Below are 16,328 nucleotides of genomic sequence, written 5' to 3' on the forward strand. Positions count from 1 at the left end.
GGAAATTGCAAAAATAGTGTAGAGAAGTCCTTACCTTTCGCTTGTTTCCCCCAGTGATTACATCTTACATAACTATTGTGTAATATCAACATCAGGAAATTGACATTGATACAATGGTGTGTGTATAGTTTTATGCCATTTTATCACCTGTAGATTAGTTTAACCCCCTCTGCAATCAAGGTACACAACTATTCCATCAGAAAGATCCCTCTTGTGCTATCTCTTTATAGTCTTAGGCGCCTTCTATGTTTCTCCACCTTCCCTAACCCCTAATCTAGCAACCACTAATCTGTTCTCCAACTCTGTAGTTTTGTCATTTGAGAGTGGTATGTAAATAGAATAGTAAGTATGTGTTCTTTTGAGATTTTTTTCATTCAGCCTGATGTCCTTGAAATCCATTCAAGTTGTTGTATGTATCAATAGCTCATTCCTTTTCATTGCTGAGTAGTATTCTATGGTATGGCTATACCACAGTTTAACCATTCACCTATTGGTGGACAGTTTGGTTATTTCCAGTTTGGCTATTATGAATAAAGCTTCTGTGAACATTCATGTTCAGGTTTTTATGTGGATGTAAGTTTTCATTTCTCTGGGAATGTAATTGCTGAGTCATATGGTAAGCATACGTTTAGTTTTTTGCGTTTTAAGATATTGACAAATTGTTTTCTGGACTGTGTATCATTTTACATTTCCACTAGCAGTTTATGTGGGATCCACTTTCTCCACATCGTTGTCAGTATCTGGTATAGTTACTATTTTTGTTCTATCTGTTCAATAGATGTGTAATGATACCTCATCACGGACTTAAGTTGCATTTCCCCAGTAGGCTAGTGGTATTTAACATATTTTCATGTCATCATTTGCTGACCATATATCCTCATCAGTAAAATGTCTCTTTATGTCTTTTGCCCATTTTCTAATTGAATTATTTGGTTTTTTACTGTTGAGTTTTGAGAATTCTTTGTATATTATTGATTCGAGTCCTTTGTCAGATATATGATTTGCAAGTATTTTCTCCCTCCCTGTTGCTGAAGTTTTAAATTTTGTTGAGGTCCAGCTTATTGATTTTTCTTTTTTCTTTTATGGAGCATGCTTTTGGTATCATGTCTAAGGTCCCAAGACCTAGATGTCCAAGATTTTTTCTTATTTTTTTTCCCTAGAAGTTTTATAATTGAACTTTTACATTTGAATTTGTGATCCATTTGAGTTAATTTTGTGTAAGTGTGAGGTTTAGGTTGGGGTTTATTTTTTTTGCCTATGGATATCCACTTGCTCCAGCACCTTTTATTGAAAAGACTATTCTTCCGTTGAATTACTTTTACCTGTGTCGGAAATCAGTTCCATTGCCTAGTTTTGTATGACCTGAGCTGAGAAAGTTTTCTATATTTTAAATGGTTGAACCCATGACACATGAAAATCATGTGAAATTCAAATTCACTGTCCAGAAATAAAGTTTTATTGGAACACTGCTCCACTCATTCAAATGTATTGTCTGTCTGTGGCAGTTTTTGTACTACAACAGCAGACTAGAGTAGTTGAGACAGACCATATGGTCTACAGAGCTTTTTATAGAAAGACTTTGCCGACTCCTGAGATCACTCAGCTAAGAGTCATGTCGCTGCACACCAGCCCAACAGTACTCAATCCAAATTCATGTATAGGTTAATCACAAATTTCAGATTCCTGATGTTTGGAATTGCTCATAAATAGAAACAAAAATTTAATCTGTGAAAGTTAAAGTAAACTTGCCTCATCTGTAAAATGGGAAGTAGAGTGATTTTTGACAAGGCAAAGTGACATGCTTAAAATTTTTTAGTTAGTAAGTGATAGAACTGAATCTAGAACCCAGTTTTTTTGCCTCATGGTCCAGTTGGCTTTTGCTTTTCACTAAGCACATTTGGATTGTTAATAAAGAGATAATTAAAATTTTTTATTTTTGTAAGCAACAGGTTTGAGTCTTAACCTGATAGTTAACGTATGTCTTTTGAAATCTTAATATTTTCTCTTATTACTCATAAAAATCATAGTAATGCTTCTTAATTATTCTTGGTTAGCAAATTTATGATTTTAGTCATATTTTAATATTTTTTTTTAAAAGGAAAGAGGGGCGTTGATCCCCATAGCTATCTTCTCCAATGTCATTAAGTGACAGGATTGCTCTTATGTATTCCCTTGTGAGTCAGCTTTCCTTTCTCATGTTTTTTCATCTTTGACCAGCTGCCCAACTGCTGTCACAGGGAAAGTGTCCCTAAGTCAGACAACTAATTGAAATTTTCTGTAACGTCGAAAGCTATTGGCAGGAATTTTAAATCTGGAAACTATTGATTGTTTTTGGTGATAGGAGTGGGGAATTATTTTGGGATTATACAGAGAACTAAATAAACAATGTCATTTATCAGAGTAACGACTTCAGAGACTGATATTTTTCATTACCCATAGAAAGGCAAAAAAGCTTTTAAGTGTATGAAAAATTTTGCATAACATAAATTATACAATCTTTGTGATCTTGCAGAGTTATGTAGTAGGCACTCTAAAATATTTGTTGAATAAAGTAATGTTCCCTTTGTTGGAGGGTCTTCTAAGCCACCTCAAGTCTATTAGTTGTAACAAGCTAATTTTAGTTATCTAATCTAATGGGAGTGTTGCAAGAGGAGTAGATAGGCAGAAAGGAAGAGAGTGTTGTGTAGTGTGTTGGAAGAATTTGAGTTTTAGAGTCAGGTGAGAGTTTGAATCTTGGTTGTTACCTGCTAGCTTTGTGACCAGTATAAGTAACATATCTTGTTTCAAGCTTTGTTTTCTTTTCCGTAAAAAGGATTTATATATCTACTTCACTGGTTTGTTTGAAGATTAAAATGTGATAACATATATGATCTCTAGCAGACACTTGGTGAATAATAGTTTTCTTCCATCTTTAAGAGATTATTTTCCTTTTTTATGTGAGTCTCTTGTGGGATACTACATGTACTCTAGATTAGTAATTTCTCCCTCTAGTTTTGATATCCTAGAGTTATTGCCAATTATTTCAAGGAATGTATCACATATTATTATTCTGAAAATGATAATAAACATGGTGAGCACTTATTGTGTGTCAAATACTGTGATGAGGACCTTATATTCATTGGCTCATTTAATCCTTACAATAACTCTCTGAGATAGATACTAATATTAATAACATTTTAAGATGAGAAAATTGAAGTTTAAAGAGATTAATGAGTTTGCCCAGAGACTTAGTAAGCAGTAGAGTTGGGATAATAACCTAGGTCTAACTGTAAAGCACATGCTCTTAAGTAGCACACTCTACTGCCTTTACAATTCAACTGGTTTGGGGTAATAATAGTAGTTAACATATGTTGAATATTTGTTACGTTCTAGGACTATTCTAAGGACTTCATATGCTTCGTTTCATTTACTCTGCACACTGATTTTTTGAGGAGGTACTGTTACTTTTCCCCATTTTCCCAATGAGAAACAGGCTACAAAGAAATTAACCTGCAAGGATAATACTGCAGGAAGTGGTAGGACAGGAATTCAAATCCAACCAGCCACTCTTAAAAACACCGCAATGTAGGGGGTGGGGGTAAAGTGAGGCAGTGTTATAAACATACAGTGATTTATTTACTAAAATAATGGCCTTGAAAATGAGCAGTTTTTGTTTTTCTTTTTTAATCAGGTTTTTGTTTGGAACAGAAAGAATTCTTAATAAGACCAAAAAGAATTTATTTTCAGAAAACAACTTCAGCCATTTTTAAATTATTATTAATAAATTATTTTTAAAAATGTAATTGTTTTGCTTTTGCTTATCTGCCATGATTTTTAGGACTTGAGGATATTACATTTTTTTCAGTTCTAAGCTATAATTCAAGTGTAAGAATGATATTATGAATTTAAATTTTTTTGTAATGTGGCAAGCTAATGTTTTATGCATTATTGAAAATTTTCAATAGTGATAAGTATAAATGATGCTATTTGATAGTTGATAATATTGATGATATTAGCACATATGAGGATTTTATTGAAAGTGTCTTGTATTAATCTAGTTATAATGACATTTTCTAAGACAACCATTTGTCTCTCAGATGAATGTTTGTATTTTCCTCTGTAGACTTACATACATCTCTTAATATTTAATTTCAGAGTTTGATATCTGAAAGCTTTCCTTAATCACAGATATAATGTAGCTTGGCTCTTTTTCTGTAAAAGAACTGATATCAGTAAATTTTAGCTTTTGCACTATAGGGAAAAACTCAAATGTTACTTACACATTTTCTGTTGGAAAGCTAAAACGCTCCACAAGAGATGGAAAGACTATGAAGACTTTAGACATTTTTTTTTAATTGAGATATAATTGACATATAACATTGTGTAAGTTTAAAGTGTGCAACATATTGATTTGATACATTTATATAGCAAAGACACTGACTTTAAAATAATGTTTTTTAATTCAAGGCAAGGCAACTTCAGTATCATTCTTATAAAGCAATAATGGCTAACTTACTATAATAACCTTTAACAACTTTGTATGCCATTCTCAATTGGCACCACCACAATAATTCAAAAATAAATTTTGTTTATTCATGGGAATTCATTAGCCACTATGACAAAAGTAGTCTCAAATTTCTCTGTAAACAGAGGTGAGCTTTCTATGTCTCAGCCTTAGATAGCAATCAAAATTTGAATAACAGGATTAGTGAGGAGATAGGTTGAAATTTATTTCGTATTTTAAACTTTTATCATGGTGAAATACGAGATTACAATCAATTTAAGGTCCTTTTCATTTCCTTGTACAGTGGTTTTTTTGAGATTGGCCGTGTTTGACTAATTGAATGGTTTTCATACAAATGAGGGTTGGAATAAAACCCACAGAGACTTGGCCATGTTAGAATTACCATTGGTAAGCTGATAGTAATATAGAAAATGTGTTACAATCAAGGCAGCTCCTTCTTGGTGTTAATTTCAGTGGCAGATCTAGGTCACAATTCATCTTCTGCATACTAAATACCTCCTCTGAAGCTTAAAATAACAGGATCTATTCAGAGACATTTTCTTTTCTTTTTTTCTGTGAAACTGCTAAAACATTTAGCAGAGGGTAATTAGATGACTACTTTAAAATTGGTCTAACCTTTATATTTAATGGCATTAACATTTAGCTGCTTGGGAGAATTGCCTAGATTACTAATTTGATATATGGGAAAAGCATTTAGATTAATTTTATTTGGTAAGAAATATAAATGACTGTTACCAGGTGTTTTAACGAATTCTCAAATGTTTAGTTGTATATCAAATAAAAGATTGACTACTTTTTCTCTTTTGCTGATTTAAACAATCTGATTACATGTATATTTTGGTAATGATCTCAGTTTAATTACAAGTAATGTTTGCAAAAGAATGGTTTTCTTTTTGTTGTTTAAAAGCAAATATTAAACGGAATGAAAGTTATTTAGTATCTGTACACTTTAAAGTCTGTGCCTTGAACTTTTAAATACTTTCTTTAGAATGTTACATAACTGTTGTACTATCTGGTGATGTGGAATAATTTTGTGTAGAGTACTGCAACTATCATATATTTACATATTATCCCAGGTAAATTCTTTACTGTAAAATTTATTGAACTTGTTCTTCCCAGATGTAGTAAGAGGATTAGAGTATCTGTCTTAACACTGAACTGCTTGAATCATGTCAGAAATACTATTCTTGGATGGATAAATTCTGTACAGTAAATACCACACCAAGCTTGAAGGTTGGTCAGGACCACACATGGTATTTAATCCTAAAGATTTCTTGCTAGGTATATTTTCCAACTAGTAAATAAGAGATGCCATTCTATTTTGAGTTTGTCAATCCATGATAATCCTTTAAAAATTAAAAATAAAATTTTAAATTATAAAAGTAATGTGTACTTATTGTAGAAAATTAGAAAATACAGATAAACAAGAAGGAAGAAAGCTAGGTATTTATAATCCTGCCAGCCTAGGCAACCCCCTACCATTAACACCTTGGAATATATTTCTCCAGATATTTTTCTGTGTTGTATGTACAAAATATATATAGATGAGTCAGACTTTTTCCTCTCTTTAGGTCCTTTTCTTCTTCCTGAAATATTTGTCCGTAGAAAACATGCCTGGCTTGTCTTATTATTTAGGACTCAGCCTCAATGTGGCCTCCCAAAGACAGCTTCCCAGCATCTAGAGTAGCCTACTGATACTTTCTTTTTCTTGCCCAGCTAGATTGTAAGGTCCAAGAGAGTAGGGATTGTGTCTGGCTTAGTTAACACCATACCCCTATTCCCAGAAGTGTCCCTGGCAAATAGGTACTTAATAAATGTTTAAATGAATGAATGTTTAATATTATAAAAATGGGATCCGATTATACGTGTGTAAGATGCTCTGGGAAGAAAGGTAAGATATATATTTCTGATGTTAGATTGCTTATAGCCTGTAGGAAAGGTGGAAAATTAAGTATGTAATAACCCAGAATGTGGTAAGTGCTATGATAGGGGAAGTTCAGTGCTAAGGAAGCACATAATAGGAGTAGCTATCCAAATTGGGTGGGGAAGAATTACTAGAGAAGGCTTTCTGGAAGAGTGACAATGTAAGCATTTTGTCACCTTGTAATTTGTCAGTTCTTTTCATCTATAATACAATATGTAGTGGCTGGGTAGTATTTTATCAGTATGTAAGTGTCAGAGTTTAATCAATATCTTCTTATTAGACATTTGGAGGAGTCCCTAAAAAACACTGTCATGGATATCTTTATGCTTCTTCAGTTATTTTCTTAGGTAATTTTTACTTGGGAGTGGACTATCTGAGTCTGAGAATTATTGTTTTCAAGACTTTTGGTACATATCCATTTTGGAGAGTACCATATTGCCCTCTATGAAAGTTGTACCAGTTTGTATTTCCAGCAACAGTATAAGAGAATGCCAAAAAAAAAAATCTTGCCAATTTGGGTGGCAGAATGGTGTCTTACAGCTTAATTTGCCTTTGATTCACCTATATGTGTCACAGTAATTTGTATACTGACAGCAAAATATGATAAGCTTCAATTTAGATTTTACAGTGGTTTCTAAACAGATTTCCATACAGTATGGCATATGTGAAATAAGTGATATTTCCTTTAGTTTTGGTTGCAAGTCATATTAAGTTATATGCTTATCTTTGTTTTATTTACTTTTTAGCATAATCTTCAATCCAGAATATTATTGTATTTTAGGATCTTTGTCTTATTTTATAAATATGTAAGTTGTAATGGCAAATGCAGAGAAACTGAGAATAAGCTATTTAATTTAAGATCAAGTACCTTAAGAAGCTTGTATGTTGACATTAGGTCTAGCAACTAACTTCTTTTTAATTATTGTGGCCAGAAACACCAGATGAAAATGGTAAAACCCAGAGAGCTGATGATTTTGTCTTGAAGAAAATAAAGAAGAAAAAGAAAAAGAAACACCGAGAAGATATGCGAGGAAGACGCCTTAAAATGTACAATAAGGAAGTACAAACCGTCTGTGCTGGCCTGACTCGCATCAGTAAGGAAATTCTCACCCAAGGACAAATAAATAGCACTTCAGGAGTTAATAAGGAGTCCTTCAGGTATCTGAAAGATGAACAGCTGTGCCGATTAAATTTGGGCATGCAAGAATATCGGGTACCCCAGGGAGTACAAACACCTTTTATGACTCACCAGGAACATTCTATTCGTAGAAATTTCTTAAAAACAGGTACTAAATTTAGCAACTTTATTCATGAGGAACACCAGTCCAATGGTGGTGCTCTTGTCCTTCATGCTTACATGGATGAACTCTCATTTTTGTCTCCAATGGAGATGGAGAGATTTTCTGAGGAGTTTCTTGCTTTGACATTCAGTGAAAATGAGAAAAATGCTGCTTACTATGCTTTAGCAATAGTGCATGGAGCAGCTGCTTATCTCCCAGACTTCTTGGACTACTTTGCTTTTAATTTCCCCAACACTCCAGTGAAAATGGAAATTCTGGGCAAGAAAGATATTGAAACAACTACCATTTCAAATTTTCACACTCAGGTAAGGTAAAATCATTGTTAAATTATTTAGTAAATACAGTTACAGTATCTCAACAGTATTAACCTCATTCTGTTGCATAGCACATACCAGCACACTTTTGATAAAAATTCATAATGGTAAAGGTGGTTCAAGTTGTTTATTCCTCTATTTGAAAAATCTTAATTGCTGAAGTTCTTTGGGATTTGGCTTGTTACTTGCTTGATCTGAGAAATGCTTATACATGTTATATATCATTGCAAGTCTTTTTGGAAAACCAGCTTGAAAACTAATCTAGTCTTTCACAACTCAGGTAATGTTAGTATGGAGGATGTGATTTAGATCTGGTAGCCTCAAGGTAGTTGACTTACCTTTTATGTCATAATAAAACACATGAGGGCATTGGCCTGTTCATTTGCCAGGTTTTTGCTGTTTTTGTTTCTCTTCTTTCAGTAACTTGTTGGCAGTCTATCCCAGAAACATACCCCATTTATGTGAGTTGGAAGTGTCACTAGGAAGACCGCCATAGCCTCTGCTCCTTCTGCCTGTGCACTGTTGTAGGGGAAGACATTTTCTGAATCCTTGCTTGGGCAGCTAGGCTTAAGTCAGCAGGGAAACCTCTCCTTCCTAACTAGTGGTTTTTAACTAGATATTTTTTCAGTGAAGTTATTTTAGGGCATAAAAAGAAGTTGATAATGTGTCCTAGTTTTTTTCTTCCTTGCTTTTCTCATAAGGATTATGAATGTGAATGGTCAGCTATAAGTTTATATTAGAGATAGAAATTCTACACAAGTTTAGTGGAGAATATTTCACTTTTTAGAGATTTATGATTATATAACCTGTTTTTTTAATGTTATCTAGTAATTTGCTGCCATTCTTTTCCCTAAGATTTTTTAGGTAAATAGACTGTTGCATAATCAGACTCTCAGCTGCCTGCATTATGGTGGTTTCAAGCCACTTAGATTTATTTGAAACCTCCTCTAACTTGAATCTTTTTAGTGATTCTTACCATCCTTGCCTCCACTGAGGGGAGTATCCAGTTTAGATTTATGAGCTTCAGAATTTCTCTAATTGAAGTTCTCTCTGCAGTAGAGAGAGCAGGAGCAGCCAATCTGGAGAGGTCGCAAGATGGGGCTGCCCAAGATGTTGGAACACGATGTGCAATAAAGGGCTTCGTCTTGGATTTTGGCCTTATTACCACAATCAGGTACCGAAGTGCTGACTTTTGTAGTAGATTTTCTTTTTTCTTTTTTTTTTTTAAAGGAGTTTTGCCCTTTGAAAGTTAAGGAATCCTATTTTTATAAATATTGCAGAAGGAACTGAAAACAGTTCTCCTGATATAGTCCATAATCCCCATAAGTCCCTGTTTAACAAAGAAAGATATTGCTGAGAGAAGAATTAACATGCTCCTCTATCACTTTTTTAGTTTAGAAAAATGCAGCAAATTTTCTCTTCTGATTGATAGACCAGCAAGCGTATCTGAAATAAGCGAGAAACCTGGGGGCAAAAAGTCTTATTTGTGTAATGGTGACTTTTTAACCTTCATGTTAGTCTATAGTAGATCAAACTTATATGTCAATAGACAGCACCTGATCTAAATAGTTAATAAAAGAAGTTATCTCTAAATATTCCCTGCTGATTTTTGTCCTCCAGTTTTTTTAAATGGAGCTGAAATTTAAATGACTGTACCAACAACTTACCTTGATATTTACTTTGAGATTTTATGAAGTAACCACTTTTAAAGAACCTATCAGATTATTATTAAACATCGTTAAACACTTCAATTACATAAGAATATTGAGGACTCGTGAATTTGAGTTGAATAAGTCTCATGCTCTGGTGATCCTGAAACTAAATTACTTATGAATTTTCAGTCATTGGAGACAAATGTGGGGTGGATATGGGACCTTGGAGTAGCCTACGAAACTTTAAATTTGCTCCTGTAAGATCTTTGGTAGATGTTGGGATGGAAGCTAACACAACAGTTCAGAAATATTTAGCACTTCATGCTTTATAGAAATGCTTTCACATTCGTATCTATATATTTGAAACAACCTTTGGGGTATGTAGGCAATTTTATCTGTGTTTTCCATTGAAGAAACTGAGGTTTGGGGATGTTTACTGTTATCCAAGTTTGTGTAGCTAGTAAGTAGAAGTCAGGGCACACACCTAGGCCACCTGAACAATATATGCATCATTTTACTGTACTCCTTCCCTACTTCAGCCATTGGAAAAGAGACTAGTGCTTTTATGTGTCTAATGCTGTAGTCAGTGAAATTAAAATATCTCAGTTTAACACAGTATTCAAAAGACTATTCTAATATTTTTAACAAGTGCCTTTAGGTGGTTGGGAATTAAGTAAAAACCTTATGTACTTTGAACTTGTATGTTTCTTGAAGTTTTATAAAATTCTATCGAGCCTATAAATAAAGTGAAGTAAAATTTTTATTAGAGACACAGTTATTGGAAGTTATTTGTAGTTTAAATATGTAGCTGTAATAATTATTTATGACTATATGTCAAGATAGTTTATTCAGCAAACATTTATTGAGAATCTACTATGTACTGGACATTCTGTTCTTAAAAGGACTAATTGATCAGCTCAATCTAGTGGAGGAGATGAGTAAACCAGCAGTTATAATACAGTTTGATAAACACTAGAACAGAAGTAGGCATATGGAAAACCCTGTAATAGACGGAGCACAGTTTGTGGTGTTACCTAATTCAGGCATGAGGTGATTAGAAAAGGCATTTTATAGCATGTGATGCTTGAGTAGAGTCTTGAAAGAAGATTAGTACTTAGCTTAATGAGGGCGTTTTAAGCAAAGGGAATAATAACCTATGCAAACACATAGGCGTTAGAGGATGTGGCACTTTCAGGGAGCTGCACATAGCTTGTCATGGCAAGAGTATGTGCTGACTGTCAAGGGATGGTGAGAGTTGAGACCAGAGAAAGACAGGATCAAGATGTGAAGAGCTTTATATTATGTGATAAAAAAAAATTAGTACTTTTTCCTAAAGTTAATGGGAATCATTGGTGAATTTTAATAGGGGAGTGCTATCAAGTTATATTTGCAAAGATTACTCAGTAGTGTGGAGGATGGGATTGAGGGACAAAATGAGATTGGAAGTAAGAAGACTGGTTAGGTTACTGTGGTAACCAGATAAGCAGTGATCTGTGTCCAGGCTGATCTTGACACTAGAGAGGAAGGAATAAAATTTGAGAAATAATTAGAAGATAGGATTAATTGCACTAGGTGAGGGAGAAGGATAGAGTCTTAAAATGTGGTGCGGATAAATGGGCCAATGGGTAGTGTTGGTCAAAGTCAATACAGGGTTGAAAAAGCTGGCTTCTAGAGGTAGAAGGTATTGATGAGGAGTTCAGTTTGAGGTATTTTGGGTTGGAGGTACCTGTGAAGACAAACGGTTAAAAATGTCTGTTAGGTAGTTGAATATATGGATCTAAGATTGAGAGAGATGTCCAGGCTGGAGATCCAGAAGTTGGACCGTTAGCATATAGGTGACCCAGGGACAGCATTAGAACGGAAAAGAGACGAAGCTAAGAATGGAATCCTGTGATGCACCCACATGTAAGTATGAGGAACATGGGAAGAGATCAAAAGAAAGAGGTTGAAGGAAGATTAGGATACAAATTTTCTAGGTTTTAAGAATGATGGAGTGTTAAGTATCACATCCATATGAGGGATCAAGTAACAAGTAAGATAAGGATGGGAAAATGTTAGGTTGCTCAGTTAGGAATTTATTGGAAACATTATCAAGACCAGTGCTTTGCAAACCATGGCCATCTGAATATTGTAAGTTATGCTAGTTTTTTGGGAAGCTTGCTACTTGCTCTGTGTATGAATTTGGCATCACCAGGGAGCTTGCTAGACATGCAGACTCTCGGGCCTCTACTCAGATCTTCTGAATCAGAATCTGCATTTTAAGAAGATCTGCAGGTGATTCATATGCTCATTAAGGTTTGAGAAGCACTACTTTAGGATTCATCTGCACTAGCTAGAGGAAGTAAAATATATGTTTGTTTTGTGCAAGAAAAATTATAGCTTCTGTTACTTTTGTATTTTTAAATTATTGTAGTAGCAAAGCCAGGATGCACACATAAGTAGTTTTTTTCTTTTAATATTTTATAAAACTCAAATATTCTAGCACCGAAGAAGGTAAGTTCATGATAAATATCAATTGAAGCACAAAGCTGATCCTCAAATTTGAGTATTTACGGCACTTGATCCAGGGTAACTTTGTAAATTTGAGTTTCTAGCCTAAAGAACTACATATGTATTGACACTGTATGGTATTTTTATAATTCTGTAGGATTATTCAGGTCTAATTAAGTTTTAAATAGTCATTGGCTAAATAACAATTTTGACCAAAAAGTTTAAGTGTTTGTGGAATCTCTTGGTCAGTTAATGGTGAAAAATTAGTGTTTACTTAGAAATGTATTTCTCCCTAAAATATAAAATATATATATATTTTAGGATTAAATATAATTTATGATTTCTTTGCTTAGGTGGTGTATCTTGTAATTATTGGGTACTTGAAAACCTCTTAAATGGTTTTAAACTTTCAAGTGTGATAGTTCTGTAGTAAGTGTGTAATCCTTGTCTTCCCTTCTGATAAAAATCCTATGGCACCTGATAAACTGATTAAAAATTCAAATATTCTTCTAGACATCTTATGGACTAACAGAATTTTAGAGCAAGCAGGGGCCATTTCCAAGCCTTTGTTTTATAGATAAAGGAGGTCACGTTTTGGTTGTGACCTTCCCCAAGGTTAAATAGTGGCAGGTCTTCAAAGAGGAATTGTTTTTTCCTCTGTCTCAGAGTGGTACTAAATCCTATAGGTGAGAGTTTAGCAAATTTTAATGTGCATATAAAATGCACATTTTGATTTTTGTAGGTCTGGGTTGAGGCTTTATAGTCTACATTTCTAACAAGCTCCCAGATGATGCTGATGATGCTGTAGGTCTTAAGTTCTATACGTGAATTGCAAACAAAAGCAACAAAAACCGCTAAAAATATAATGAAGTTAAATGGAGAGTTGTTTTAAATATCACCTTCTGAGACCATTTTCACCTTATAGCAACTCAGTAATTGAAGGGTGTGTATGCAGAAAGGTGTATATATATGTTGGGTAGGGAGGGGATTGATTGAAAAAGTGTATCTACCATAATAGAATTTTGTTCTCTTTTTATCTGGCAAATGTGCATATTTTAAGTTCTACTTTTTTAAAAAAAGTTTCTGTATGCATGCATATTAAAATCTTTTACTGAGGATCATAGTTCTTTAACTTTATTTAGGTGGTGGTTAAAGGTCTTATAAATTTTACTTTTATTACTAAAAAATGGTGTCTGCTGTTGCAGAGAAAATCAACAAATGTTATTTCTTCATTGTGTTGTGGCAAGTCCTAAAAAGGACTGTTAGGTGCTCCTCATCTTTAATTAATATAATCAACATTTTCTAGTGAATTGGTAGTACTAGTTAAGAAAGTAGAACTAGTAGAGTGCTTTGTAGCTTGGTAAATAACTGAGAGTCTTTTAAGGAACTACCCGGCAGTGCATTATATACAAGGAGAAGTATTTTAAGTAAGCTGGTTTATAATATAAAAAAGCATAAAAATGGTAGGTTTGGTTTTTTTCTCTCTCATTCTAGGTACAAGTTATAGTAAACACATTTTGACTCACTACTTTTTCACTATATGCTTTAAAGTAGGAATGCCTTTCTATTCACAGGTCACAAGGTTAGGAAAATTGCTGGCTTTCTTTTTCCTTTCTGTTTTTTAAACAATCGGCTTGAGTAGGCCTCTTCCTGAACATGAGTTCTGTGCAACAGTTACCCCACCTCCACTATCAGGGGCTCCCATATGGTGTACTTCTAGTTTGGTATTCTTCTGAATTTTTTTTCTAAGAATTTATTTTTTTAGACCAGTTTTAGGTTCACAGCTTAATTGAGGAGAAGGTAGAGAGATTTCCCATATACTCCCTGTCCCTACATATGCACAGACTCTTCTATTATCAACATCCCTGACCAGAGTGGTACGTTTATTGCAATTGATGAACCTACATTGACACATCATTATCACTCAAAATCCATAGTTTATGTTACAGTTCTCTCTTGGTGTTGTACATTCTAAGAGTTTGGACTAATGTGTAATTACATGTGTCCGTCATTATGGTAGCATACTACCTTAAAAATCCTGTATGCTCTGCCAGTTTATCCCTTCCCTCCTCCCCCAACCCCTGGCAACCACTGACCTTTTTTACTGTCTCCCTAGTTTTGCCTTTTCCAGAATGTTGTTGGAATCATAAAGTTTGTAGCCTTTTCAGGTTGGCTTTTTCCACTTAGTAATAAACATTTAAGGTTTCTCCATGTCTTTTCATGGCTTGATAGGTCATTTCTTTTTAGCGCTGAATAATATTCCATTTTCTGGATGTAGCACAGTTTATCCATTCTTCTACTGAAGGACATCTTGTTTGCTTCCAGATATTGGCAATTATGAATAAAGCTACTATCTTCTAAGTTTTTAACTGACTTGTGACTGTCTATTAAAAGGTGTATGTATTGGGGGCACAGTTGAGCTTATTTAACTCTCAGCAATTGATACAAGATGACTTTGGTAAGTTGAGTTTCTAATCTAAAGGACCACATAACATATTGACACAGAGCAATGTGTATATTCAAATATAAATGTTTAAGCTTTTATAGCTATTATAAATATATTAAATTTTTGTAATGCACGCAAAGCTAACTACTATTTTTTTATAGGCATTTCCCCCCTTGGTTCCACAATCCTTCCCCCTCCCCACTTCGCCTTCTGATTTTACTTAAGGCTGAGTTTACTGCGTTTGGCATTTTGTCTCCTGTTTCCATGGCAGCCTTACTTTTTTCTGTTATTTGGTCTCTACTATCTCTCCCTCTAATCCTCCTAACACTTGTTTCTTCCTCCACTGTGCCCCCAATACCTACACTTTGGGAGTGGTAGAACTCAGCTTGTTCTTTGCTTTTGAGTGGCATTTGCAGGCCAGAGTTTCTCAGATTTGTCAGATCCTAAGAATAATCCAAAGTTGCTAGTTCCACATACACACTTAGAGTCTCAGGTTCCTCTCCTGGAAATTCTGATTCATTAGGTGTGGAGTGAGGCTGGAGATAAATACCTCAAGTGATTCAATTCCTATGATCAGGCAAATTTAAGAAACACTGTTTTAAACTGTGTACTATCTACCATTACTTTGATTCCCTTCATTTGATCTGTAGATACCATCCTCTTAAGAATTTCATAGAATCATAAGCCAAAGGCTCTTTGAGATAATCTTGTGTAAGCTTGACATAGTGCAAATGTTTTAGAAAATCATTTTTGGATTGATAATTATTCAGGAGCTTGTCTCTTCATAAGGTATCATAAGGCTTCCAGTGGGCCCTCAACAGTGTTTGGGAAGCTTACTTCTTTTCTGTAGTCAACTTGCTTACCTATTTTTCATGATGACTTTTCAAACTTTTTATCTGTTTACATACTTTCTGCATTCCCTCCTGTTAGAATAGTGAAGATATCCCACCTCCTCCTCAAAAGCTAATCTGCCTGTGTTCTGGATTCCATCCCTCACCACAAAATATACATGACGTAACATTTACTATTTTACTAATTTAAGTCTGTAATTCTTTGGCGTTAAGTACTTTCACAGTGTTGTACAACCATCAGCACTCTTTCATATTCTAAACAGAAACCCTGTACCCATTTTTGTCAGCTTTTCTTCCCCTTTTGTGTTTTTTAAGTTGGAGCTTTCCAAGACCTCTCCTCTTTGAGCTCTGTATTTTCTCTAGTTGTCTCTTTTAAGACTAACATTGCAATTACTGCCAATGACTAGGATTAATAGCCTCAGTCCAGACCTCTTCTCATTTCAGACTCAGCTGCCTTCTTGATGTATCTGCTTGGGTGTTTCAAGAGTACTTTGTATTAGGTCCTGTTGCTGCTGTAACAAATTACCATAAATAGAGTGCCTTAAAACAGCATAAATTTAGTCTCTTAAAGTTCTGAAGGCACTGAAGGAGAATCTGGTTTTTGTTTTGTTTTGTTTTTTTGACTTTTTAAGCTTCTAGTGGCCATCTGTATTTCCTGGCTTGTGGCCCCTTCCTCTGTCTTCAAAGTGCTTCACTCCAGTCTTTGCTTCTATCCTCATATTTCCTTCTCTCTGTAGTGGGCGCTCCCTCTGCCTCCTCCTTATAAGGACACCTGTGATTACATTTAGGGCCCACCTGGATAATCTGGGATTATCTCCGGATCTTAAGACCCTTAATTTATTCACA

The 16,328-nt window shown here is 34.5% G+C and overlaps 1 protein-coding gene across 2 annotated transcripts in view; it reads left to right on the forward strand.

Annotated features, from left to right (window-relative positions):
* Positions 1–16,328, forward strand: part of RSBN1 (round spermatid basic protein 1) — a 38,656-nt gene that overhangs the window by 4,473 nt on the left and 17,855 nt on the right. The window contains exons 2-3 of one of the 2 annotated variants that reach the window (XM_023642128.2): positions 7,361–7,586; positions 9,100–9,217. In XM_023642128.2, the coding sequence (XP_023497896.1) occupies positions 7,361–7,586; positions 9,100–9,217 (344 nt within the window). Of the gene's footprint in view, positions 1–7,360; positions 8,035–9,099; positions 9,218–16,328 lie in introns of both variants that reach the window. The other variant, XM_001917842.6, reaches the window with a different exon arrangement.

This window comes from Equus caballus, chromosome 5 (genome assembly GCF_041296265.1).
Source record: "Equus caballus isolate H_3958 breed thoroughbred chromosome 5, TB-T2T, whole genome shotgun sequence".
NCBI lineage: Eukaryota > Metazoa > Chordata > Mammalia > Perissodactyla > Equidae > Equus > Equus caballus.